This window comes from Lates calcarifer, linkage group LG8 (assembly GCF_001640805.2).
Source record: "Lates calcarifer isolate ASB-BC8 linkage group LG8, TLL_Latcal_v3, whole genome shotgun sequence".
NCBI lineage: Eukaryota > Metazoa > Chordata > Actinopteri > Centropomidae > Lates > Lates calcarifer.
The window spans coordinates 14,588,911-14,616,353 of NC_066840.1; the positions used below are offsets into that span (position 1 = coordinate 14,588,911).

At 41.0% G+C, this 27,443-nt stretch overlaps 2 protein-coding genes across 2 annotated transcripts in view; both read left to right on the forward strand.

The window, feature by feature from the left end:
* Window positions 1-600: 600 nt before the first annotated feature.
* rom1b (retinal outer segment membrane protein 1b) lies at window positions 601-5,335 on the forward strand. Its single transcript, XM_018660165.2, has 5 exons — window positions 601-869; window positions 2,088-2,330; window positions 2,579-2,766; window positions 3,305-3,551; window positions 5,105-5,335. Exons 1-5 carry the CDS (start codon window positions 723-725, stop codon window positions 5,333-5,335), a joined length of 1,056 nt encoding a protein of 351 aa, XP_018515681.1. The 5' UTR covers window positions 601-722.
* A 2,053-nt stretch (window positions 5,336-7,388) lies between these two features.
* ccdc88b (coiled-coil domain containing 88B) overlaps window positions 7,389-27,443 on the forward strand; it is a 41,005-nt gene continuing 20,950 nt past the window's right edge. Inside the window, exons 1-15 of the mRNA XM_018660229.2 lie at window positions 7,389-7,771; window positions 9,025-9,173; window positions 10,380-10,488; window positions 15,924-15,993; window positions 16,185-16,243; window positions 18,207-18,290; window positions 19,165-19,305; window positions 21,225-21,370; window positions 21,696-21,777; window positions 22,399-22,557; window positions 24,615-24,761; window positions 25,116-25,290; window positions 25,522-25,637; window positions 26,031-26,099; window positions 26,679-27,383. Coding sequence (XP_018515745.1) covers window positions 7,712-7,771; window positions 9,025-9,173; window positions 10,380-10,488; window positions 15,924-15,993; window positions 16,185-16,243; window positions 18,207-18,290; window positions 19,165-19,305; window positions 21,225-21,370; window positions 21,696-21,777; window positions 22,399-22,557; window positions 24,615-24,761; window positions 25,116-25,290; window positions 25,522-25,637; window positions 26,031-26,099; window positions 26,679-27,383 — 2,271 coding nt within the window. The 5' untranslated portion in view covers window positions 7,389-7,711. The remainder of the gene's footprint in view (window positions 7,772-9,024; window positions 9,174-10,379; window positions 10,489-15,923; window positions 15,994-16,184; window positions 16,244-18,206; window positions 18,291-19,164; window positions 19,306-21,224; window positions 21,371-21,695; window positions 21,778-22,398; window positions 22,558-24,614; window positions 24,762-25,115; window positions 25,291-25,521; window positions 25,638-26,030; window positions 26,100-26,678; window positions 27,384-27,443) is intronic.

Here is a 27,443-nt window from a genome sequence, read left to right on the forward strand (position 1 = left end):
CCATTGGCCCCTGGACTTTAATAGGATCCCAGGTACTCTGTTGGGGGGGATTACGGCTCCAAACTCTCGACTTTGGCCAGTCTCTGTGTCCTCCAACCATGGGTACAGCGGTTTAGGGGGGCGCCGCACTCGCACAGACCCAGAGGGGCGCCATCAAAAGACAACATCACGTGAAGAGGAAGAAATCGTTGGTTTCAGCTTGAAGGGGGGACTACGGCGAAGAGACCGGTCAACTTGAGGGGAAAACCTGTTATCTCTGGGAAAAGGAATATTTCTTCCTCTGTAATTCATTAATCCACAGTTTTTTTTCACATTTTCCCAAGGTTCTACAAAACTGAATTGGATTATAAAGAATCTTTTTGGGACAACTTCAGCATCCAAGTGAAAGTTTGGATTATCCTCTGAGGTCCACTGTGCCCTTTACCAACTGAGGGATCTACCTGCTTATCCTCTCCACCTGGAACAACTTAGATGAGCTCAACCTGCTAATAACTCACCAAACAACAGGTGCAAGGCCTGCATTGACCACTGCATTTCTGGAACACTGAATCCACCCTCTAGTGAACTCTGTCAGGTTTGTCTTTTACATGCAGCTGGCCATTTCTGGACTGGCTCAGTTTTTGACCAGAATTCATTGAACTCCTTCTTCTTCTTCTCTCCTGCTCCCCTTGTCTAACTCTTCTTCTTTGCGTTGATTGGTGCACAGTAGTGAGCCGCCGAAGATGCTGCTGAAAATGAATTTCACCCAGCAGAGGCGGGTGCGCCTGGCCCAGGGCCTGTGGCTGATGTCCTGGCTGGCAGTGATGTGCGGGGCCTTCATCTTTTGTCTGGGGGTTTACCTTAAGACAGAACTGCTCCGTAGGAATGAGGTAGAGAAAGAAGCACACACACACACTAATGCACTGAAAACACTTTGATGATTTCAGTCAAAGTTACACAAACATTATTGGTTTATATGCTCAGAGTTTTGCCTTTGCTCGTGGTTGTTTACTGAGTCTGCAGTGCTGCCACTTATCGGTGACTTTTGTTTGAAGTTATCTCTACAGTTTAATCCACAAATACAAACACGCAGCACTCAACACACCGGTGTAAACATACACACAGAGACACTCAGATGCCTCAGTGCATATTAAATGATGAGGCTATAGCGTGTCAAGAAGAAAAATCAACATTTTTTCCAAAATCATCAGGGTTCAATGTATATTGACTGTAGGTAATGTGACCAGCAGGTGAAGGTCATGACCTCTACAACACAGGCCAACTAGCCAATGGGCTTAATAGATCATTGATTGACGTGGATAGGTTGGAAGCACTGATATCTAGTGGGCTGCACAGGAAAGCTGCGGGGCATGGATGCATGCCTTCAGATATTTATTGATCTTCAATGAGAGAATCTAATTTACTAGTCTCTTGGTTGTGTAGTAAAGTGTTATTGAGTTGGTGAGAGATGGTTTAAATGAGTGAAATACACGAAACACTTGCACTGTGGCCAACAAAATGGCGCCAGGAAGCTAAAGGATCTTACAGAATGATTCACAGGAGCTTAATCCTCTTTCATACTTGTTGATGTATACAGATACATCATCTCATTTAGGAAGTTTGCATAGCACTTTGCTTTTTGTCTTTTTCTCAAAGAGCATCCAGAGACAGAGATTATTTATTGTGAAGTTGATTTAAACCACGTATAGCTGCACAGATGTTACTCAGTGAGGATATCAGAAGGCTGAAGCTGAATTGGACTGAGTATTTTATGTAAATTTTAAAACAACAATGGGGCAAATGTGCTTCATGACTGGCAGGCTTATGAAAGCTCAGCCATTAATAAACTCAGCTCATAATTTATTTTTGTTGTAACCTGGGCGATGAATTAAATGTGTCACCATATTGCCACAGTTGCCTTGCATCCGGCACATCAGCAGCTAATTGAATCTCCTGGTGGCCAAGGTCATTTTTTGAATAGATAAGGCTAATTGAATGCAGGATTATTACCTGCTGAAGTGGATAGAGGAAATGACAACGTGACCTACAGTTAGCTATTGCTCTTTTGGATTCTAATTACCTTCGACTGTGCTCTTCTCTTTCTCAAGGTAATGGAGAACACAGAGATCCACGTGGTGCCCAACATCCTGATGATGGTGGGCCTGGCCTCCATCGGCACCAACTGGGTTGCGAGTCGTGTGTGTCAGGACTCCTTGGATGCGACCCGATTCCCCCGTTGGAAGGTTCTCCTGCTGGCCTGGTTTGCTGTAGCTGCACTGCTCTGTTGTCTGCTCATCGCCGTTGTGGTGCTCAGCTATGCCCTGCAGGGACGCCTGGAGGAGTCCCTGAAGGTGGGGGTCACTAGGCTGGGTTACAATTGAGGGTGACAGGTCAGAGGGTAGAATAAGTAGAATAGAATTGCACAAAGAAACCAGACATCATTTCATACTAAAAAGATTTCAGATTAGACTAAAAACCTCTGTCAACAGGTAGAAACAGAAAACATCTGCCATTTTCTGATAAGCAACACCATTCTCATAAAACATGAAGTAAAACATCTCACCTTCTTTCTCTTTCACTCTTCCCTCTTCACGGTCAGGTGGGCCTGAGGAATGGCATCCGCTTCTACAAGGACACAGACGTGCCGGGCCGCTGTTTCCAGAAGGAGACCATCGATCGTCTGCAGATGGAGTTTCGCTGCTGTGGAAACAGCAACTTCAGGGACTGGTTTGAGGTTCAGTGGGTCAGCAACAGATACCTGGACTTCACCTCCAAGGACGTCAAGGAGTGAGTGAATCACAGTACAGGGATGAGCAAATTATGGGATGCAGGGGGATGAGATGATGAGCTGGAGGGAGAAGAAACTGGACTGATGATGAAAAAGGAGATAGAGGTCTAGATGAGTGACAGATAAGCAGACTTCACATCCAAAAAGGTCAAACAATATGTTATAAAGGAGGGATGCCGGGAGAAAAAGAATGATGTGAGGGCAGAGGATGAGTGTATTAAAAATAGATCTGGCCTTTACTCTTGAAGAGAATAATAGAAATGGATGGAAAGGTTGGTCATGAAGCAAGCAGGGAAAGGTTGGTCAAAGATGAAATAAGTGAAAAGGAATGAGTAAACAGAAAGGTTATGACATGATGACACTTGTTGGGAGCCACTGCTCATTTCTCACTAATGTGAAGTGTGTACTGTGCTAAAAGTCAGACCTTTAACTTGACTGGATTTAACATTTTTCACCTTCTCCTTCTTCTTTCCTTCCTATGATTCTCCTCTTCTCCAATTTCTATCTCTTTTTGTCACCTCCATCCTGTGTCTCCAGTCGTATCCGGAGTAACGTGGACGGCCGTTACCTGTTGGATGCTGTTCCTTTCAGCTGCTGTAACCCTGCCTCCCCTCGCCCCTGTCTGCAGTACCACCTGACAGACAACAGTGCCCACTACAACTACGACTTCCAATCAGAGGAGCTCAACCTGCACAGCCGCGGCTGTAGACAGGCTCTGATCGACTACTACATGGGTTTGATGAATTCAACTGGTCCTGGTGTGCTGTCAGTCATCTTAATACAGGTGGGAAACCTAAACAATACTCCAGTTATTGTGTAATGAAATTGAAGGAAATGCAGTACGGAGCATTCAGTGATGTGATTTTTTTTAACTGGATATTTTAAATTCTGTGATGTTTTCTCCTCCAGGCACCAGTTAGAGTGTGGGAAGAAGTTTTTTTCCCCACAAAATTAAACACACACACAACCAACAGTGCAGAATTTCAAATGGTTGTCTACTGACATATACTCTGCCATGACGACCAACAAAAAGTCACTGACGCACATTGATTCCTGTCTTTTAATCAAACTCGCTCTTTCACTCTTTGCCAAATAACAGTATCGATGACTTATTCTCTTCAAATAACAAACAAGACCTCAGGCTGGAACAGGATGCTCACACATATGTTTAACCGAGCGTCATCACACACTGCCTACAGCTAATCAAAGAATCTATACTTATAAATGTGGCAGCTCAGCATGCTTGTGTGTGTGTATGTTTTTTTTTTTATAGTCCACTGTGACAGGGACAGATGTGTGCAACGTGAAGAGTTAAAAAAAGGCCCGAGGCTGATCTGCAGATAACGTTGTCACCCAAGATTGAACAAAAAAGGGAAGAGGAAGCATGAGATAAAACTGAAAATATGTTGAACAGCACTGACTGTGTCACAGTGAACACTTACTGTACAGTGGATATAAAAGTTTGGTGATGTGAAACCATTTTGTGTCAGGGACTGTATGAGTTATCAGGGTAGGGAGTGAGACTTAGCCTCATGTTTAATAAAAAAAGCAAGAACCTGCACATTATTATTGATAATTTATATATTTATATATAATTTAATATTTATGTTAACATACCATTAATATAAAAATATATAAACATAATTTATATCTTATTGGACATTCCCCTTGACCACAGACAGAGATGCATCCTAACATTTTTATTTTTATAAAATGTATAATTAATCTGCCAATTTAAATCAAATATATACATTACGTTTGGTGAGAAAAACTATGAGCCTCCTTCTCTATTCTATCGATGGCAATACATACCATCCCTCCTTTTCCACTCCCAAAGTCATTATTCCATAAAAATGTGAATATTTTAAAGGCTCTTGTAGCAGTAAAACATCATTCTTTGTAATGATCATGTTCCAAGGTCAAAGTGAATCATTATCATTAGTTCATTACAACTTTATTGTCCATCACAAGGTAATGGACTTTGGTCTCTGAAGTGGCACACACAGTACACGCACAACAAAAACACACACACACACACACACACACACACACACACACACACACATACACACACACACACACACACACACACACACACACAGTTAATAACAGTGAAGCTGTGCAGGAAATGCCAAAGTGAAAATATGTATGTGTTTTTGAGGTTTATCAGATTAATGGCAGTTTGAATTAACGAGTTTTTGAACATATCTGTGGCCAGAATTTGTCAAGACTTACTTTTAATCATATCACTGTTAATAAATCTGCGGTTAATAAATCAGCCTAACAAGCCATTTGACCATCTAATTTAGTGATAAATGCTGCCTTTTCTCTGTCCAGATGACAGTGCTTGTGAGCCTGCGGTACCTGCAGACGGCCGTGGAAGGAGCCATGGCTCTGGAGGACCCAGAGGGCGAGAGCGTGGGATATCTTCTGGAGAAGGGAGTGAAAGAAACCATTGAGGATGTCAAAATTAATGTAATGACCATGCTAAAGTTGGCGCAGGTTGACCCCGCCGAAGCGTCCCCAGACGGTGAGAAGGCCGCCGATGCCACCCCTCCTGCCAGCTAGAGGGAAAATAAATATTTAAATATGGAAGGAAGGGATGCAGGAGAGGTGAGGGGAAGGGGGAGGGTGTGGGGTCGTGTCTGAGGTGAGGTTTCTTGGTTGTGTGAGTTGGCTGGTGCCGGGTAGAACACCTGTTGGGTTTTGACATGTTAGGCTTGATTTATGCTCCACCAATGCAGCAGCAGCCGCAGCTCCCTCGCACATGGCCAAAACAAGGCAACAACGTAGGGAATCTTATCAGGCCCTGCTCAGACACCAAAACAAACATCTCCTCTGTGCAGGAGCTCATGAATGTGTAACCATCAGAGAAACTGTCCGGGAGATGTGTAGTAATTTTTGTTGTAACTAGAAGAGAGTACATTCACTTTAAATGGATGTAGCGTACACACACAGACACATATTTGACACATTTTGACATTTTGACTCAAATTTGGCAAAGTCACAACCACATGATGCTAAAATTCATCCCATGTGCACTGTATTATTCATCTCACAGCTGTAGAGTTTGTACTAAACTGCAATGAAATGCTTAGGAACCTTGAAATGGCAACGCATGTGAATTATTAAAGGTAGAAGTTTTTAACTGCTTTGTAGTGTCGGCTTCCTTTTGTACATGTAATACTACAGAGGGTTGTATGGGTTATCTGAGTTCAGCAAGGAGAGTTGGATCAAGTGTGTGTGTTTGTGTGTATACTGTATGTGTATGTGCGTGTGATGCCCTATATGAAGCTGTCATCTTGTCTATTCTGGTAGCTCTGAAACAATCTGATAATCCCAGTGTAGTTAATCCCAGAACTGCTGCACAAGCAGCATCAGTGCACAGTGACAGCACGCAGGGACACGCTCCGTCACACAGAGACAGAGGCAGCACACTGATACAACACGCTGGAGGTGGTTTTATGAGGCAAAACTAACTTTTAAATGCTTTTTATTTGCAAAGAATATATCGTGGTGATCTGTCCTAGCTACAGGTATATCCGATGTGTACTCATTGTTCCTAAATAAAACTCTATCACAGAATAAGGTCAATGAATGTTTCATTTGATTCATAACAAGCAGATAAACATGCTTTCAGTGGTTGAAAAGACATTTTCTTTAATCATAAAACGGGCTTAGTCAAGACCTTTTGAAATATTATTAATGTTAATTAAATATTAGTTTTCTTAAATTACTACAACAAAACAAAGTGGATATACTGAAAAAAAAAAAAAAAATGAATACACAAGCAAAACTGGCATTCATTTCTTAAACATTTAAGATCCCTGGTATCTAGTTGAACAAGGACACCTACTGTGAACCATTTGTGCACAGAGGGACATACTATTGTACACATATCACATCAATATCAATAACAATAGATGGACCATCTGTCTTGATGTCTAGATAGAAAATAGTGAATAATTCCATATGCCACCTACAAATATGTGACTACGCTACATATTGTACTGTAGGCAGAGAGATGATTTCTCAAAATAGAGCTCACTCTACAGGAAGTGCTGTACATAAATAAAAGTAGGGCTGCTTGGTTACACTTCCCCCGGTGTTTTTGTTATGGAAATAATGATGTAATTCATTATTTAAAAAAACAAAAAAAGGGTAATGGGGACTTTGATTTCAAACCACCAGAGGTCACCGTTGCACAGTGCCTGAATGAGTCTTGACTGCGTTTTGTTGAGGACTTGGATGAGCAGTGGAACCACGTCGAGCTCTGACAACTTGTTGGTAATAAAGTTTATTCAAAGTCTGGTGCACACTGGAAGACTTTGCATGACGCTTTTTTTTTTTTTTTTTAAATAAACATGTTTGGGGGGTTAAAACAAACAATAAATAAAGAAACAAACAAAAATAAAAAAAAAAATTAAACATATATTTAAACCCCTGTTTAAATTTTGCTTTGACAACAAAGGTAAACATTTTAATGTTGATCTCGTCTCGCTACATTTATCTAACACGAATTCAAAAAATGCATTGCATATTCATATAAACAAATTTCATGCCTGATCTATGTTACTTAAAGTCCAGAGCAGGAAATGAGGCCCCGATTTCTACCTATTCTACCTATACCTATGTCCGTAAGACACAAAATTACTCATCTTTGTGTAGGTTAGCGGTTATGTAGAGTGTAAAGATGTCGGCTCAGGAAAAAAAAAAAAAAAAAAAACGCAACATGTGAGTTTTGAAAATTCCGGTGTGGTTTTGCAATGAAACTGACATAGAGAGAGGAAGAGACAGCGAGGTGGAGAGAGGGGAAGGACCGTAGAGAAATGTCAAACTACTCTTCGCTTGACACAAGATGGATCCTCTCTCTTTGATTTATTACTTACACAGCGTTGATAATATTCTTTAATTAGCTTTACTCTGTGCTCTCGTAACACAACAATGGACTCTAACATTATGGAGATAATAGAGGAATTTATGGAAAGTGCTTTGGCGCAATGGGTATGTAATTTATCATTCATCACTTTCAGTTAGAGAAAAGGTCATCATTTCTGTAGACAGACAGAGGAGAATAAAACAGGAGGATTGTACAGAAACTGCAGAAACTCACCTCAAACAATGACTAGTTCTAGAGTAGATCCTAGATCATTTCCAGTCAGAAATACTCATGATTTTGTATCTTTTAGAGCATTCTGCCCTCCTGTTCTATTCACCCAAATAAATATAAAAGTAGGAGTTGAGTAAACTGCTAAAAACTGCCTAGATACAGCCTTTTTGCTTCTGTGTACAGCAAAACAAACTCCACTTCTCCTTTCGGCAGCTTCCCTTGCCTCTTAATGGCCAGCCTTTTCTCTTCTAGCTGTGACACTTCCGTGTCCTTGGGCAGTTTCTGATTTGAAAATAACACAGAGTTATCTACTGTGTATTCAAGAGCGTGTGGTCTCACTAAAATCAGTAAAGGATTTGTTGCATGTGTAACAGACTGAATTTCCAGCTGGGTTTTCCACATGGGAAACCAATCGGCCCAAGGGGATTTTTTCCCTTCTGGTCAATGAACAGTATTTATGATACGGTGTGATACTGTGCTGAACCTTGTGGGGATTATTCTTTTTATTGTTGCCCTCCTGTAAAGAGGAAGGTCAGAGGTCAGATTCAACAGGATGTCCGCAGCTGGCAGAGGCTCAGTATTTGCTCAAGGGCACTTCAGCAGGGCAGTTATTCACTGACACGAGAGCTTTCACTCTGTTTCACATCCAGTTTGTTGAAGGACATCCAGTGTAACTGCTCTGCTGCTGTGTCTACTCCGTCGCACAGGGTCACGAGCCGCTCTGCCTCACCTCATCAGCCGAACCCGCTCGAGCTTATTACTCTGTTTACCCACAGTGCAGTTTTTAGAAGGTGCAGGTGGGAATAAACCTCATTATATTGCAGTTTGCATTGGCACAGCTCTTCTTAGCAGAGAGAGAGACCTTGGCTGCAGTCCTGCTTGGCTGCCTGTCACTGTGAAGTGCTTCTCAGTGTGAGAGCACAGATCCCACCTGTCCAGACAGGTGCACCGACTCAAGTGGCTTCCTGTGTGAAAATGTTTGCGCCTCTCCATCTCCTCTCTCTCTTTGTACCTATTTTCTGCTCCTGTCTCTGTCTTTCTTGTCTTGTCCACCTCCTGGTTACTCACTCATGCTTTCCTCCACACACACACACACACACACACACACACACACACACACAACATAATCCCTCCCTGTCTCTCACAGGTTCAGCTGTTTGAGAAGATGGTGGACAGAGAGGACGGTGTCCCGCTCTACAGTCAGTACATGGAAGTGAACTCAATTTCCCAGAGTACCCGGGATCGCTACCTCAGGCTGACCAATGGGATTTTTCTCAATGAGGTCATGAGGGTCATGTAAGATTGATTTAGATTTTCTTGCTTCATTGCCTCGCAGTCTTGCACTGGCTGCAATAAAAGTGACCACCAGACAAGGGAAATTATGAGCTAATTTGATGAACACGGGGACATTTTCCATTGAATCGGAAATGATAGAGGAGCATTTACATTTTAAATTAGAAATAAAAATAAAAGAGTCATAAGCGCTGAGTGCTTTGAGCCATTTGTGGAGAAATTTACAGTAGAAAAAAATGGCAGTGCAACCTTGCAGTTAGTTACAAAAATTTGCCATGGCTTGTATTAATAACTTAATAAATGGAATTGGCTCAATTAAACTCCAAGGCAGTTATTTCTAGGGAGAAAACCTCTTAACAGCATTAAAATCAGTAAGTAAGTGTGACTAGTTTTTAGCCATGCTAGTGGTATAACTTTAGGGATGGCAAATTTATGTCCCTCTCAAGATGACAGGGTAATCACTTAGTTCCCATCACATTTAATCTAGTGCCATCATCAGGTCACCATGTTATTTGTCCAGTTCTTTGTTTCATGACCAAATATCTGCAAAACTAATGACACTACCCCTTTGTTTATCATTAATAAGCTAATGTTAGCATGCTAACACACTAAACTTGATGATAAACATTGTACCTTCCTAGCATCAGTTTGTCATTGCTAGTACATTAGCATGCAAGCACTGCTGTGCCTAAGTACAGCCTCACATATACACTAGCATGGCTGTAGCCTATTTTTTTCTTGCATATAATTTGAAATAACCTTGATCACAGTCCCTTTTGTAAACTCACATTGGTCTGCAGCCAGCGTGAAAGGATGACATAAATGTATCATATTTGCCACAAATTTCCAGTGAATCATGAAATGTGGTTCTGCATTCGTGCCGCCCTGTTAGTTGTCTCTGCTGAATTCTTTATCTCTGTGTTCATTTTTCAGCTGAATAAAACCTTTTCTCTCTCAACTTGCAAGACAAGATCTTAGTCAGTATTTGCCGAACAGCTGATTAATTTGGCCTGACCTAAGCCACGTTATTTCAACAAATAATTGTATGAGGGTTCTCACTGCCTGCTTCTCTGGGTCATTAAAATTTTATTCACTCTCTCCGTAAATGCACCGTTGTATAAGAATTTCTCATCTGTAGAGATGTGGTACTGGGCTGTTTGATCAAGCTGCAGTAAATACACTGCCTTGTCTTTTCTGTGTTCATCCCAGAGACCCAAACCCCAAGGTGGAGCGGCTGTACGACAGTGGGAGAGATGATCACATGCTGAGAGTACAGAACTTTTCTATTTTAAATCGACACCTCAGAGCCTTCTACCAGGTAGGGGAGGGTCACGCCGGGGGCAGAGGGTGAGACTGAGGAGTTAGATCAGATCATCAGGAGGGAAATCAGGAGTGATGTGCAGAGAATCAACAGAGCATGCACTGGTTTTCTCTAGAGTCTTAAACATTTCCACTCTCAAAGGGATGAGACCCACAATGAAGTTTCAGTAAATCTAAGCACTGAACTGTTTTTGACTCCTGAGATACAATTTGAATGAATTTATAACGACAGTGGAAGTAACAACAGTTTCTCTTTTATCCCTATTTAACTGCATTTTTTCTTTAACAGGACTGTTATATTCCTGAGGTGCTTGGCATATCTGACATTTTGCCCATTATGGATATTGGAGTTTTTAGCTGCATTGGACTTGCTTGAAACTGGGTGGCTGCCCTGTGGTGTTTTCAAGGACTGTCCAGTGTCGTGACTGATATACAGCCACACCATTCTTAGGCAACTTAGGCATAAACAGGAAATTGGCTCACTGTCCTCTGCAGTGACCACATATGCGACGAAAGGGTCAAAATATAAATCTTTTGTGTTTTATAACCATTTTTATAAAAACCAAAGTGTAAAAAATAGATTCCTGGAGACTCACTGTGCCTGGGCAAGAAATATCTGGTAGGCTAATCGGCTGCCAGCTTTAGCTAGTATTTACTATACAGACATGAGAGTGGTATTGATCTTCTCATTTAACTCTCAGCAAGAAAGCAAATACGTGTCTGCTCCAAAGTTTCAAACTATTTCTTTGAGTCATTTTCATGGTAGTTTTATCTCTGTGTAAGTAAAACCTCAAGAAAGCATAACTGGATATTTTGATATCTTGTCAAACTCTTCTGACCTCCACTGGTCATTACACAGAGAAGTAATGCTGAGGCAAACCAGTGACACAGTGATGCAGACTACACCATCATTTGGAAATAGCCTGACTGCAGATTGAGCTCCATCTGACGTGTTTTAGAAAAACGTTTTGAATAGCCCAATTCACTCTTTCTTTTCTTGTGAAAAGTTCTCCAAAAATATTAGTGTAATGGCTTCTTTGTGGATGTACTGAAATGACTCCAAGTTCATTATAAATAGAAATGTCTTGTAAAAACGCTGAAATATTCCTCTAAATCATAACTCAAGGCCACACCAAATGGCGCGGGAGAGGATGGAGGAGGGCTGGAGAAGCAGTTGTCTAGCTGTAAGGTAGTTAAAAAAAAAAAAACACAGCACAAGATGAAGCTCAACTATCAGCCTCAATACACAAATATTCCGCCTAAGGATATTATAGAAAGTTTGAAGAGTATGCAGTGGGTGACGAAGCACTTGCATGAAAGACAGGATGAAACAGAGAAAATTTCCATCCTCAGTAGACATGTCCCTGCTTATTATCAGGCAAATGGAGTGAGAAAACATGGAGGAGTAGCGAGCTGAATTTTTTAGCTGCAGTTACCGTTAGGGAGGGGGCTGAGAAAAGAAAGAGAATAAAAATCTATCAAATAGCTCTCAGTATCATGCATTTCATAATGTGCGTTGTAGGTGCCCGTGGCATTTGAGGAAATGACACAATTCTTTCCCTCAAAGGATGATTCAAAGGCCTTTGTTCTCGGCAAAGAAAAGCCTCCCCGAGCACTAGTCAGGTGGACTGAGCATGCACTGCTTAGCCCGTCACACAAAACAAGAACACGAGTCTACAAGGTTTCACTTCCTAATATTCTGTGAATCACTGATGTCCCTTGAAAGCTCAGAGCAGCACAAGACACTGGCGATAATTGGGAAGCTCATATTGCAGTAGAATTTCACCAGGTGTACTCAGAATAAGGCTCCATTGTCACTGTGGATGGTTATTTCCACATTGGTCACACTTTTACTTCTCGCTCTTGTTTTTTCTGATGCTGTTTTGCTGTGTATGTGTTTACGCGTGTGATACACTGACACGAGTGTGGCGAGTCTAAGCCACAGCAGCAGTGCGCAGCCTGGCAAGGCTTAATTTTCTCTGCTGTGACCTCAGCCTCTCTAATACAGCCACTGAGCTATTTGTGTTGATGATACAGACGTGAAGGCAGAGAACCTCTTCAGCTTAGACTCACTGATACTGTACAAGTGTTGTTTAACAGCACTGTGTGGCTGTTATCACTGTACTGCATTTTATTCTATTCTATTCTGTTTGTCCTCTGTTCTATTTGTTCTGTTCTGTTTGTTCTATTTGTTCTGTTCTATTCAGTAGCACTGAATTCTATTAATTTCAGCTCTGTTCTGTTCTATACGTTTGTGTATTAATCTATTCTATTCTACCCTATCCCATTCTGTTCTATTTACTGACTCTACACTATTCTATATTACTATGTTCTATTCTATTCTGTTCTATTTGATTCTACACTATTATATTCTATTCCATTCACATGTTATGTACCATACTATTATGTGTTATTTTATTCTATTGTTTGTTCTGTCCTCTTCTATTTGACTCTATGCTGTTCTATATTACTATGTTTCATTGTATTCTGTATATAACTATATAACTATGTTCTATTCTATTCTATTCTATTCTATTCTATTCATTTCCACTGTAAAAGCCCTTAATGCTGCTGAATTGAGACACTTTGTTTTCAGCCTCCTGTTAATGGGATTTTAAATGTTAATTTCTCCTGCCTGCTAATTTATTGACCGTCTGCATTTAAAGATCTCTGTCTTCAGTAAACCGTGACATTTTTAAGGCTGCTGAACATCCATTAAATGATGTTTGAATTACAGATGAAATCTGGTTTGCACATGTGCACAAAGGCAAGAAAAGATAAGGGGGCAGCGAGGCACTCTGCAGAGTCATGGAAAATCTAAACTTGTCTGTGGAATTATTGATAGAAAGATGGAATTTGGAAAAGATGAAGTTGCAGATGGATTTTAATTGTCTTCACCGCTGCAGCCAGCAGTTTCATTAAAAACATTTTTCTTAATTCAGGAGTACTGTTACAGCAGTAGATTATTTTCAGAGGCAGATTTACTGAGAGATAAAAGCTAATTTCTTGTTTTTTATCATGATACCACTGAAGATTAACCTAGAGAGAAACTGGCCTGGAAATGAAAGGACAGCTCAGATAATTGCACCACGCATTACTCACATTGGTAATCTCTTACTTAAGCAGGGTACATTGTACCAAAATGATGATGTATTAAATATAGAGCAGGAGGGATTTAAGCTAAGACAACCCAGTATGTATCTTGGCTGCGTAATACTGGAGAGGGAACTGCTCATGAAAGGATGTTAGCGTGCCAACAACAACAAGCAGCTTCTATATAATTTCCAGTCTGGCTAATCTCCTGCAGAAGTCTGTTTGGCATCATGAACCATGAGGCTGCACGATGACCAACACAGAGCTGCAGTGGAAAATGCCCTACATGCCCTGAAGGAGCAGAAACTTCAGGTTGGCTGCACATGCCTCTGATGCCAAACTCGCACACGATGGATGTGCTGAGGGGAGAGCTTGCCTCTCGGTACACTGCCTTTCTCACTGTACAGTTTATAAATTACAGTGAGAGAGCTGTAATTGTGACTTGCTTCTGTACTCTGGTGATTTTTGCAGCAATGGATTGGGGGAGGATGTGAACAGGCTTTCAGAGCAGTTGGGAAAGGAGCTAGCCAACGTCAGCGTGTGGCTCTTTGACAGATGCATTTTTAATTAACAGGGAAATTGTTCTGATCTTTCCTGAGTTTAAGACCAATTAAATAAAGTAGTGAAGTAACAGGCTGCTGACCTGCTACACTGGTGCTGCACCAGATAAGCGATGTAGGAAGAGCAAAGCACTGCAGGTCCACATGACAAATACTTGTTTTTGTTGCCAGAAAAACCAGGTTTCTGGACGGGGGATGTCTGAGGCGTCTGCCTTCCAGCTCAATTCAACGTCATTTAGAATCTGCCAGGAGATTTGTCCAAGATCTTGAAGTAGAAATTACAAGCTGACCACAGTGTTGGTGGGCCTTCTGCTAGTCTTTATCACATTACAAATGCCGTCTTTCTCAGGACCATTCTAGAAACATCCAGATTAGAGAATACAGAACCAATTCACTCACTTATTCAACAGCATCAGCGTTTAATATGTGTGTCATCTCATTTTGTAGATTCAGTGGCTGCAGTAAATGATTAAATTCTATTTTTTCATAACCCTAAAATAACCTTTGTCTATTTTATTGTCTTTGTATCAAACTGCCTGGGCATATAGTGCAGTTAGAAAAATCATTTCTGATGTGTGAACTAAAGGGCAGATCACATTACTTTGTTATTATTAGAATTATTTCTTCATTAACTACTTAGTTTTAGTTCAAGTAACCATGATTATTATCTTCCTTATTTTATGTATTAATCTTCCTAATTTTATGTAGATTATAATATACCCCCAGGCCTTACATCAGTCGCACTTATGTGTTGAACAGCATGTTGGGTTCATTTATAGATTTCCTTTCAAGCTTATTTATATTCACTTCTTTTTTTTTTTTTTGCCTTTGTCAGTTTAGCCTGTTTAGTTTGTAAATTGTTACAGGGTGTTATTCCTGTGGTCTGTTATTAGGGTGTGTGATAAGGTGGCAGGTTTTGCGTTATCCGGGGAACTTTAGCTGGCAAATGAGTGGGGGAACTCTGGGTGCAGGCACCATGGAGGGAAAGTAAACATTGTTCGTTGTTACATATACAACATATAATGATACAAAGCTTACAAAGCAACAGCCTACAGATAAATCATTTGTGATCTTTAAGATATGGCTGGAGCTTGACATGTTACAGTTGAAAATTAAGGTTTGTGTTGTACAATGCGATAAAGACTGTTTTTTTAAAACTAAATATCATCATATCTGTGGAATTTCTTCACTGTAATTTCTTGTCGTTTATCCTCCAACAAACCAACACTGATATATCTGATATATATATAAACTCAGTCATTAATAATGGCCATGATAATGCACCAGTTAGGCTCTAGTAAGTAGCTTGTTGGCAGTAGTTGCCTCAGTTTGTTGTCAGAACAGGGTTCTGGTCGTGTGTGACGTCCACTGTGATCTTTGTGAGTCTGTTTGTTGTTAATGTACCATGCCTGCATTCCCCACATGGCCTGTATCTTTAAAGCACAGGGGCAACAATATAAACACCTCAGGGATTTTGTTACAGGACTGTTATCCATTCATCAGATCTGTTTCTAGGTTTCTATTACCTTTAGAGAATCCTAAGAATAAGCTTCACTGACATTTATTAAAGCTCCTTGACCCTGGAACAGAACAAAAAATGTTCTGGTATCAGATATCAGCTCTGTGTTTACACCACAAACGGCAGCAAGTTGGTGGAAAGTTTTGCTGTTGTTGTTTATCCTGGCTCACTGTGGGCAGACAGACGGGATAGACCAGCTGATCACTTGACAGCTTTTTTTTTTTTTTTCACTTAACTCTTCACATTTACTCTTTTCTTCAGGAAGATCTGCAGCAGTTGATACTGATGTCTCTCCCAAATGTTGCCATTCTGGGGCAGGACCCCCTAACAGGTACAAGATAACAACATGATCCTATCAGTGCCATGTCTCTCAGCAGCAAGAAAGTAATTATACTTTATATACGAGTCCATATCTCTGCTATCTGTGAAACACATTAAGGTGATAATGATAGGGGGGGGAGTGTAGCGGGGTTGAGATGATGATGATAATGATGATGATGACAGTTATTTCTGTGTCCTCAGAGGCAGCCGTGGAAGAGCTCAGGCGACTGCTGCTCCTCTTACTAGGATGCGCAGTGCAGGTTATCACACACACACACACACAACCATCACGCTTTTTGAAGGACGATAATGACAACCAGTATTTTGTACTGATGTTCAGTATTTAACATTTTCAGCCGTGCCGGTGGTGTGGTCAGTGTGTCAATCTTGTGTCGTAGCACTAGTCCAGAGTAAAATAATTACTGGATGGATTACCATGAAATTTGACGCAGAAATCTCTGGTTCCCCAAATAATGAATACTAATGACTCAACTCATCCCCAGACTTTTTATCTAAGGCTCAGATTTCTACTTATCCAACATTTCATGACAGGATACCTCCTATTATAGAAACCGTCAAATTAATCTTTTGGCAAAAGTGCTGGTTTGTAAAATAAAATTAGACAGTGAAAACTGGAAAAGGTATATGATGGAAACTTTCAGTGGAGTCTACCTGAACATCTTGGAGGTCGAAGTGATGCTTGGGAGGAAGTTGGCTGCACAACAATAGGCCTGAAAGACAAAATGACAGAACTGCTATGATATTTAAAGAACAGAAACCAGGGACTGAAGAAGGCAGGCAGACAGGTCATTGGTCAAGTGTGGTGATGGAGGGTTTGTGAATGTGTGAGTGTGAGAAAGCTGAAGTGACAGAGAAAAAACAGAACAGCAGGAAACAGCAGACGTCAGAGGAACAAAGTCAGAAAGAGAGATCTTACTGCATCTTATTGAACTTTCACCAAAGCTTCTTTAGTTTAAGTCTGTCTGGATGGTTGAGCTTTTGGTGATTCAGTATTGCGGCAAAACCTAGAACATGAGCACAATGTCAGAAGAGCCACTTTAAAAAGAGGGGTTGTTGAATAATTTTTTAACAACAGCACACCTATTATAAGTTGCTTTGCTTCCAAGTATAAAAAATACATGTATTGTAATGTAAAGTAATTAATAAATAATAGAATTAATATGCTAACATGTTAAGTGTTAGAAAGTCACCTTGACATGCTGGCTTGTTTATCCATCGTTAACATGCTGCCAGTGTATTAACAGGGCAGAAGATGATCCATGTCTGACATGTCTTTGTCTGACATGTCCTAAAATATCCACTGTGAAGATTATAAACCTTGCTTTAGTTAACAACACACACTTTCCTCTGGCACCACCCTCAGGGTGAATGTGACCTCTTTTGCCCCCAGGAGTGATAATTATCTAAAAATAAGTTGTCTCACCATTTTTCATCTATCAAACAATTTTATCATCAAAAATCATTCTGTTATTTTGTTATCTGCTGCGCAGTGTAATGGGCATCACAGAATTAGAGGGCTGCCTATGTGGCTATACTTTTTTTGTGTTTGCTTTTTATTTTTTGTTTTTTGCTTCCGTTTTCACACCTAATCCTGCAGCATTGTGTCATTTTTCAGTCTTGTGTAAAAGAGAAAGAAAAAAGCCCCAGTGAATAGTATTTAGGCCACAGTGAATACAATTATGTATAAAAACCCTGACTACTTAATTTATTTTTAGGTGGCGCTGCATTGCTAATGTTTAAAAAAAGAAATTATTTTTGAAAATTAATAGCATAATATTGTGGGGGATTTTTTTTTCAGTAAAGCAGAAAGCTTTGTTACAATGATACTAAAGGCTAAAACCTAAAGATATTTAGTTAGTCATTTCAGCTCTAGATAATCAGGCAGATATACTGTATTATATAGATATGCTTTGATTTAACACACACACACACACACACACACACACACACACACACACTGGTCTCTTGTCACTTTTGGGGAAATTACATTGACTTGCATTAATTTCCTAGAGACTCATCATCAACCGAGAAATCAGCTTTTTCCCAACTGGGGACACAGCTTTTGTCCCCAGTTGGACAAACTGTCCCCAGTCAACTGGTCTTGTCCCCAAAAGTAGCCTATGAAAGAGCTATACACACACACACACATACACACACACACACACACACACCTGACACCATCTCATCCCTCTGTGTCTGCAGTGTGAGAGGAAGGAGACGTTCATTCAGCAGATCCAATCTCTGGACATTGAGACCCAGGCAGCCATTGCCAGCTGTATTCAACAGGTACATTCAAGTGCAGAATTAATCAAATCAACACCACAAATATATAAAAGCCACTCACCGACTGGTCATCAGTATGAGGAGATATTGTCCAGGGGAGACACCTCTAAAACGATTTTTGTCCCTAAATATGATTTAGCAAAGAATTTCTTCTGTGCCTGGCCTGTAGGCTGACAGAGTGAAACTATTATACCTTCTACTGGTGCTCCCAGTAAGTGTGAAAATGAGCCACTTGTCATTCTGCTGACTGCCTTTTTAGGACCTCTGGGTGCCCCTTTGCTGCTACCGTAGGATGGATCCTGCACCACTTAAGTCCACCTCTCCACCCCTGTCACACCATTCTGTCTCTTTCATTTCTTTTCTGTCATCCTCCATTCCTCTGCTGTCCTCTCCAATAACGCATAAAGGCCAAATTGTACTCTTTTAAAAAATACCCCCTGTGAATAATTGCCAGCATTATAAAAACAGCATGTTGCATACCAGCGTGTCTGAATTACAGTAACAGCATGTTTCCCATCATCCTTTTCTGTGCCAGGTTTCTCAGCCTCATAAATCATAGAGGTGAGAGGTGCTCTTCCTGTGTAGATGGATGCACCCCCTGCTTGCTGTTCATATGCCTTCCACCCGAGGACATTTCAAACCTGTCTACATGATTATTAGTTTTGCATGCATTAGTCAGGCGTTTTTGGACACAGCTCTCAGAAATGTGAGAAATATACATTTTTTCCCCGTCGCACACAGGTGCTTTTCTGCTTGGTATTCACACAACCTTCACACCGGGTGGATCATTTGTCACCAGATCTGCCATTCTGTGTCAGGTTCTCCCAGACGCACATAGATCTTATCATAGAGACCTGAGACGCTGTCCTTGCTGCAGGTGACTCAGGATCCTCGCATGGTGCTGCCGCTGCAGTGGGAGGAGCTGGTAGAGGTGGAAGGTGCAGACTTACAGCTGGTGTTCAGCTCCATGGCCAAACAGATCCAAAGCCTGCTGGCACAGAGAGACACACACCTGGAGGTATGCACACTTAAAGGAATAGTCTGACATTTCAGAAAATATCAACATTTGTTTTCTTGCCCAGAGTTAGATGAGAAGATTGATACCACTGTATCATGTCTGTATGGTGTATATGAAACTGCAGCCAGGAACTGATTAGCTTAGTTTAGCATAAAGACTGGAGACAGGGGCAAACAGCTAGCCTCTCTGTCCAAAGGTAACAAAATCTGCCTTGAAACACCTCCGAAAGTATTTTGCTCCCATCCAAAAACACCTGTAAAATCATAATATTTCAGTTTTGTATTAAATAATCAGATGAAATATTACATGTTAATAAGTGAGTTATTGAGGGGCTGGCAGGTGGATTTTTTTTTTACCTTAGGAAAGAGCTAGGCTTCCTGTCTCCCCCCTGCCACCAATATTTGTACTAACTGGCTGCTGGTGGCAGCTTCCTGTTTACCATGCAGTCCTTTGAAATGATGTGAAAATATTGACACCAATGTGAGAAATAAGCCATAAGCACCGCAGAAATACCTGAGGTGTTGAATAATACAGCTGATTGGAAAGTGCTTAATTGGAGACACAGTCACTGTATGACTTTAAATACTGCACATGTGTACTGTCTACATCTGTTCAGACAGATGGAGTCAGACCCATGTATGGCTGCAACTCACACGCTGTGCGAGCATATACATGAATTCTTACAGATTCTTTGAGGCCTTAAAATGATTTTAAAATAAATGTTTTGGGGCCCAAGTGGTTAATGACACATAACAGATAGTATGACAGCAATGTCCCTGGTTCGATTCCTGCTGTGGACCTTCACTGAAAACTATCTATTAAAGACAAAAGACCAAAAAATAACCTGAAGTAACCTTGATGTTTTTGTCTGAGACCTGTACCGTGTTTTCCACCAACATCATTATGAGAAAATTTGTGTCTGTGAAGTCAGAAAATGTAATTAACTGAAAGCATGCATAAAAGTACAGTTTGTTTCATTGAAGCTTCACTGTTCCACATATTGAACAAAATATTATGTTTTATCCTGTTCAGATCTCATATTTAGTTTGTAGTTATTATTCACCGCTCACAGTGATAGTAATTCTGCCTTTTAGGCAACAAACGCTGATGTTAAACTTGTAGTTCAGTTGAGAAGGCTGCAGGATAGATTACAGTTCAGAAACCACAAGTATGATTTCAAAACTAAAATACAATATTAGTGGACAGGATTTGCTTTCCTCCACTGTCTCTGAAGACTCCAAAGAGCAAGGTCATTTTTTGTCTTCATAAAAACCTAGACACCAATTATTACCCAATAAATTAGCTTGTTTTCTCAGCTTGACTCTATCCTGCAGTTCCACTGAGAACTGTTGCCAGTTTTTTGCTGGATAAAAAGGCATTAGTAAAGGAATTATTTCAGTTCTGAATAGTGAATAATGTTCTAAATCTTTCATGCTCTAAACCTTCGGCTACCATCTTATTATGAGATCAGTGCAGCATAAAGTAATAAATTCTGATCAAATAATTTCCACTGACTCAAATAAGCCTTGATGAGACAAAGACTCACCTTGCTCGACTTTATCTGAATAGTGTAAGCACATGAAAACTGAAAGTTATATTGCTGTAGAAAATCTCAAACAGACCACAGGGGGACAATTACAAACAGAAAGGTCATTTTCATTTTGTAGAGAAACAAATAGTTTTTTTTTTTTTTTTTTAATCCAAGACATGTGTAAATACTATAATGACAATACAAAATGAACAGTCTTTTACACTTCTGGCTACCTAACACTTCTTGATTTTTGTTTCCAGTCTTCTTCTTCTTCTTGGCTCCTGTTATTCTCCCATACTTTATCTCACATGTCTCATTCCCTCTCCAAATCTTTCTTTTCCTCTTGTCCTCTTTGTCCCTTGTCTATCGCCCTATCTTTCTTTCCCAGAGGATAGCAGAACTATGTCGGGAGCGGGAGGCCCAGGCTGACTCAACCACGGTGCCCCTGGGTGGTCACAGCGAGGAGCCACCCCAAGGTCTGGCACTCCAGCTGGCAGATAGCAAGGCCAAACTCCGTCGCCTTAAACAGCAACTGTGAGTGTGTGCGTGTGTGTGATGGAAAAACCTTTAGAAAAGTTGTGATAAAGGTCAACATGAAAAATCTGCAAATAATTTTGTCACACTTTACAATACACAAGAATAAGAGTTGTTACTCAGCAGTAAGTAAAGAACAAATCAGGTTCTTACTGCTGTAATCCAATTCTCATTGTGTATTTAATTTTGACTATAATATAAAGGTCAGTGTTGGCCAGTTATAATTTCTGGGTATACTATTTCTAGCAAACATAATCTGTTCTAATGTTATCAGCTTTTGTCAGCCAATTCATCACAGATGAGACTCAATTTTTATTTTTTTTAGGGATGATAAAGGTGATCAAATCTTGGATTACAAACAGGAGATACAAACCATGGAAGAGCAGCTCAAGAAACTTCAGAAAGAGGTAAAAACACATGATAAAGCCTGACTTGTGCTGCCAAATTTGAGATATTTCAATTTTTGCTATAACTTTTTAAAGGAGCTTTGGACATGTGGAAAGGCTTTATCACTCCTGAAACTTAACTAATTTGGCAACAGCTATAACTCACTGCATATTAGGCCCAAAAAGGATAAATTACAGTCAGCAGCACAAAGCACAGGTGTCATTTAACAGCCAGTAAGTTGATTCTTCTTAGATTTTGTATTTAACAGCAAATAGACTGCACACATTGCAGCCAACTACAGTTTTGTTTTTCTGTCCAAGCTGAACAGATTAAACACTCATAATCCAGAACGAAACTCCATGCACAATCATAGGGCCATAACCTTCCCAAATAACAAACTTGAGGGATTTTGGAAACATGGTTTGATGCTACAACAAAATGTTTCTTCATGTAAATGATCCTTGTGAGGATATTTCATTCTCATAAGTACACACACACACACACACACACCTTTCCCTCTTCCTGTATCAGACTTTGTCAACATTTGCTCTGCTGCATATCCCAGATCTGTGCACAACCTTCTTTGACCTCATCCGCACTGCTGTTTGAATATATCTGTGTGTGTGTGTGTGTGTCTACAGAACCGCTCTCTGCAGGGTGAGGTGAGGGGCATGCGTGCACTGCGGGATGAGCTGGACTGCGCCCGAGAGCGAGCTATGCGGGCTGAGCAGCTCCAGACCGAGCTCCAGAGCTGTAAACACAGATTGCGCAGCCTGGAGCTCACACGCACTCAGCTGAAGGTACACACAAACACACACACACACACAGACTTCAAACACACTTCAAACACACAACTCACTATAAACACACTTCTGAACTTATTTACACCAGAAAGAGAACGAGCAGCACGGCTACATCTACACCACAAAATACATTCAAATGGTTTGGCAGTAAGTTATGTGTCAAATCAATGAAAAAGCAAATATAATCACACAAACACACACACACTTTACAAATCGAGCTCCTCATATAAACATTACCAGCACAGGTTGCATCAAGAAGATCCCCTTTTAAAACCTTTCTTAGAGTAGCTATTACTTTTCAAACAGAAGTACCACTTAATCTGAAAAGCCATATATTCCGTCTCAGGGCCGTGAGCGTTTCAATCAAGAGTGAGTACGAACAAAGTCAGACAATGAGATTATACTGTGTGATGTCATCAGGATTTACAGCCCGGAGCTGCTTCATTGACAAAGAGCAGGAGTACGGTTTCAGTTATTGGAGCTTTTACACCCAAATGAGATTTATTCTGTGGTAGTATAACTGTTCTGAGGCAGAAAATGTGCTCATATCCTTGTAAAACACCTCACGGTGTCCTCGCTGTCACCTTCTCAGTCTTATTTGATTTATTTTGCGTCCCTGTGAAGGCCCAGATTAGCTGGTGGGATGATTTTTTTTCTCATGTTTGGATTTATAATTAATTTTGACAGATTCACAGTGACGTTTTGCAGAAGAGCTAATATGAAATGTTTATATGCAGAGATTGTCTATTTTAAAAGAAAAATCCACTGCGACACACTTAGAGACGCCTCCGGATTATAACAATTTAGCTCTTATTTTCATAGCTCTGGCTGTCATTTCTGTCTGTGATAACACCACACTCATCAAGTTAAGGGCTGAGAAACTCAGTGACATCTCTAAAAAGAAATCACACAGCCAAGAACCCTAAGTAGTTGCTCAATTTCAGTTTTATCTCCAAAACAAGGTGGCGTAAATTATTACCATCTAATTGTCTGACTGCTTCTGTTCGTTATCCTATGACACATCATGTCAGTCGCAGTGTTTCTAGATCTCAGCAATTACTCTGGTCAGAAGATGTTAATGTAACTGACAGAAACTAAGGTGAAAACTGCAAAGCAAGAGCAGAATTATACTTTGAAACACAGTTTAACTTGTATTGATGATGTTGTAGTTCTGAGCTCCTTCTATTGCTGGGAGTCGTATTTATCTTTTGAAGAGGAAATCGTGATCAGATACGTGTTTTACTGGTCATCTCTCTGAATTATGGAGCAGAGGTTTCTTCAGAATGCAAAGCAGCTACGAGTCATGTTGGGTTTATATTGCTGGGTAATACTTGAAATTTGATACGGGCGCCAATAGATATCTTAATTCTCAGCCCTGACGCCAGAGCAATAGATTTTTTTCAACATCTTTGTTTGAGGAATATACACACGTTTTTCCACACTATTTTAATTCAGCAAAAAAATTCTCAATGCATCAGTGTTTAAGTTAGACCTCTCCTGTTTTCCTTAACGTTAACGTTAAGTTAACGTTAGGATTTAAAAAGGATTATATTAGACTAAATAAAAGTATGGAACAGTTGTCACTACTCAAGGCTACAGACACATATTACATACATTTACCATACTGTATTATGTAACAGTCACAAGGTCCCTCGGCTTACTGGGGATAGTTGTTACATGCCATTCCCTCTGCTCACTGCACGTCTAAAAAATTGCTGGTACATTCTTGGAAATGTAGGAAATAACCAAAGCAGTGATAGGTGTGGGCAGGTTAGAGGAAGTGGTTACAACGTAAATTACAACCGTTGCTCAAAGATGACTGTGCTGACATTGTTCAAACCATCCTGTGAGCTGGTGCCGACAACTGCGGGTCAGAAAGATCGATGAGCTCTGAGAGCTACAGCAGCAACAGGCACATAAAATAAACAATGTGACTCTCTCAGCAAATGTTTGGTCTGACGGTCCGCCTTCCTGAAGTCTGACTGACATGATGATGACTCAACTTCATCATGTAATTTCATGTTTCCTCTCCCTGTGTGCGGCGCCCCCTGCAGGAGCAGCAGCAGCTGTGTGCAGCGCTGCAAGAAACCAAAGCTCTCCTGGAAGAGCAGCTGGCTGGCGCGCGGGCCCGTTGCTCCTCGCTAAGGGAGCTGGAAAGGGACAATCTTCTGCTGCGTCAGAAAATCATGGATGTGGAAGCAGTGGGTGGAGCTATGATTTGTGTATTTGTCCGCTTATTAGTGAATTTGCATATGTTTTAAATTTTTGAGTGTTTGTAATTATACAGTATGTTTGTGTGCTTGTGTACATGTTTGTCTAAATGTGTGTGTTACTGGACATATTTCTTATTGTGTAGGTTTTGTGTGTGTGTGTGTGTGTGTGTGTACATGTGTGATGTATTTACAATTATAGTTTAATATGTGAGGAAATTACCAGTTTTCCTTTATAAATGTGCATCTAAAATATCTATGTGTGTTGTGAGTGTGCCCACTAAAATCAGTTTTTCTTGCAATGAATGAATAAGTATCTGTATGTGTGTGTGTGTGTGCGCGCAGGAGCGGGACACCGAGAGGCAGCGAGTTGATGAGCTCCTGGAGATGAACATGAGCCTTGAGGCGGACCTGAGGCGCAGCAGCAGCGGTGGCAGCATTCCCGCTCCGGTCGCTGCGGTTCACCAAAGTTTCCTCCAATCAGAGCCGGAGTCTGACGAGGAGCTGAGTGAACTGATTGGTCAGAGCACCTGCCTCTCTGCACCTTGTCATTTAAGACATTTTAATTAACTGATAAGAGAAAATATGTTGAGGTAAAACTGGTCCACAGGTTATCAATCAACAATAACCGAGTGAATCTCCTCACATATCCATTTCTCTTTTTCTCCATTTCCTTTTTCCCCCGCCTATCTGCCTCTTGCTTTCATCTTTTTTATGCTTCATTCTTTATTTCTCCCTTCTTCCGTCTTAGATCAGAAGCCGCTGAGTGTGGAAGTGGGCGAGGCTTCAACGCTGAGGCTGCTGGGAGCTGAGCAGGAGAACGCAGAGCTGAGGAGACGACTGGAGGAGCTGCAGGCCCAGCAAGAGGTCAGGGTGCAGGCATTGAAGATTACGACTCTCAGGAATAATCCATAACAGTTTATCTCTCCCCTGCTATAGGTTGAATGTCAGAGGAGGTCATGAACAAAAGCCTTGGGCTAATAAATAATGAAACGATATTGCAGGGATCAGTGATTGCAGTTATCCAGGAAGTAAACAGAAGAAAGATGATGAAGCTTTAGAAGAACATACTACAGACATATTGAGTTTCCATATGCCCTTATGTATCTTACAAGCAATACAATAATAAGGAAGCATTTCTGTGTGTTTAATGAAAATACTAGTAAAGCTGGCATATCTGAGTCTGTCTGAGCTGAGTTACAGAAGCAGGAAGCAACAGTTTACAGCAGGTGTTTAACCATCCATCACCTCTCACTGCAGGCTGATTCTCCAGATGCAAAAGATGAGCTGGCCTGCCTGGAGATGAAGCATCAGAACACACTCAGGGAGGTGAGCAGAGAGGGAGCTAAAGGTTGCAAATTCAACACACATAGGTGAAATGTACAAGGTTTTTAGGATACTGGCCTGCTCTGTGTTCAGTGAGAGCAGGCTCCATGCTATTTCCTCATCATATTTAAACTTATAGAGTGTTTAAAACAAAATATTCAAATTCAAAATGCTGTATGAATTATATTTTTACAGTGTATTTCCTGTATTCTCTGGGCTGTACTATTACCTGTAATAGCTGCAGCCCTGATGTTCTTTTCAGGATGCACAGATGCGCCTGTGTTTATTTGTGTAGAGGAGTGCCTTTGTGCACCAACGAAAAATCATTTAAATCAATGTCTAATTTTCCCGTTGGTGTTCATCCTTGTTTCATTTTTTCGCTCTCTTTTTCTGGATGCATTTTGAGAAAGAGCAGGAGGAGGTTCCACTCTTTTTGCTCACAATGCATTCAAGTTCATTCATGTTCAATACATGGAGCGACCAAAAGAAAATAAACGACAAAAGGACAAAAAATGAAGCAAAAATGCAGGAGATTCAAAGCTCTGAAAAGAAACTAATTTTCTCTCCCGTTATATTTCTCAGTTTCAAAACTTGAAGAATGAAAATGGTACTCTGAAGCAGCACCTGGAACAGCTTATGACCAAACTGCAACACCTTGAAGACAAGACGAAGGAGGAAGAGAAGACAAAGCCAGACACAGAGGAGACGGACAATGGGGAGAGAGGAGTCCAGGGCTCTGAATCCAGTAGGGGAGAGGGGGAAGGAAGGTTTAGGATGATGGAGGGAAGGGAAAGAAGAGGAGAAATCATTGGGGCCCAGAGGGAGGCAGGAGTTGGTGAGGAGGTTCTCCACATTCAAGGGAAAAAAAGTGAACTGAGCGATGAGGAGATCGAGCCCAAGAGGAGAGGAGAGGCAGAGGGAGGGCAGAAAGAAAGGGAGAGACAGGAGAAGGAAAATGAGTTAAAGAAAGAACAGACTGCAGTAACAACAAGCTCTGAGGTCCAAAAGCATCCAAAAAGTGTAGAAGATGACACAGAGTCGGCCGCTGCAGACCAGGCTGTATGTTCGCTGCCTGCTCCTGATGTGGAGCTTCTGACAACCAGGCTCCAGGAGGCCGAGGAGGAGGTTGACAGGCAGGCGACTGCGGCCCAGGACCTGCGCTCCAAGCTAGGAGAGCAGAGCAGGAAAACCTGGGAGGCTGAGCAGAGGCTTGTGGTCCTGGAGGCCGAGCTGCAGCATCTGAAGAAAGCTGCTGAGAGTCTGGGAGAAGCCCGCAGGCAGATAGAGGTATGGTGGGATGGAATGGGTGGATGGACTGAAGGAAGGAGGTGAGAGTCAGAGAGACAT

Coding starts and splice junctions, on each gene's coding strand:
- rom1b (XM_018660165.2), top strand. CDS start 723: ATGCTGCTGAAAATGAATTTCACCCAGCAGAGGCGGGTGCGCCTGGCC. Junction 870..2,087: donor AACTGCTCCGTAGGAATGAG/GTAGAGAAAGAA, acceptor CTCTTTCTCAAG/GTAATGGAGAACACAGAGAT. Junction 2,331..2,578: donor GCCTGGAGGAGTCCCTGAAG/GTGGGGGTCACT, acceptor CTTCACGGTCAG/GTGGGCCTGAGGAATGGCAT.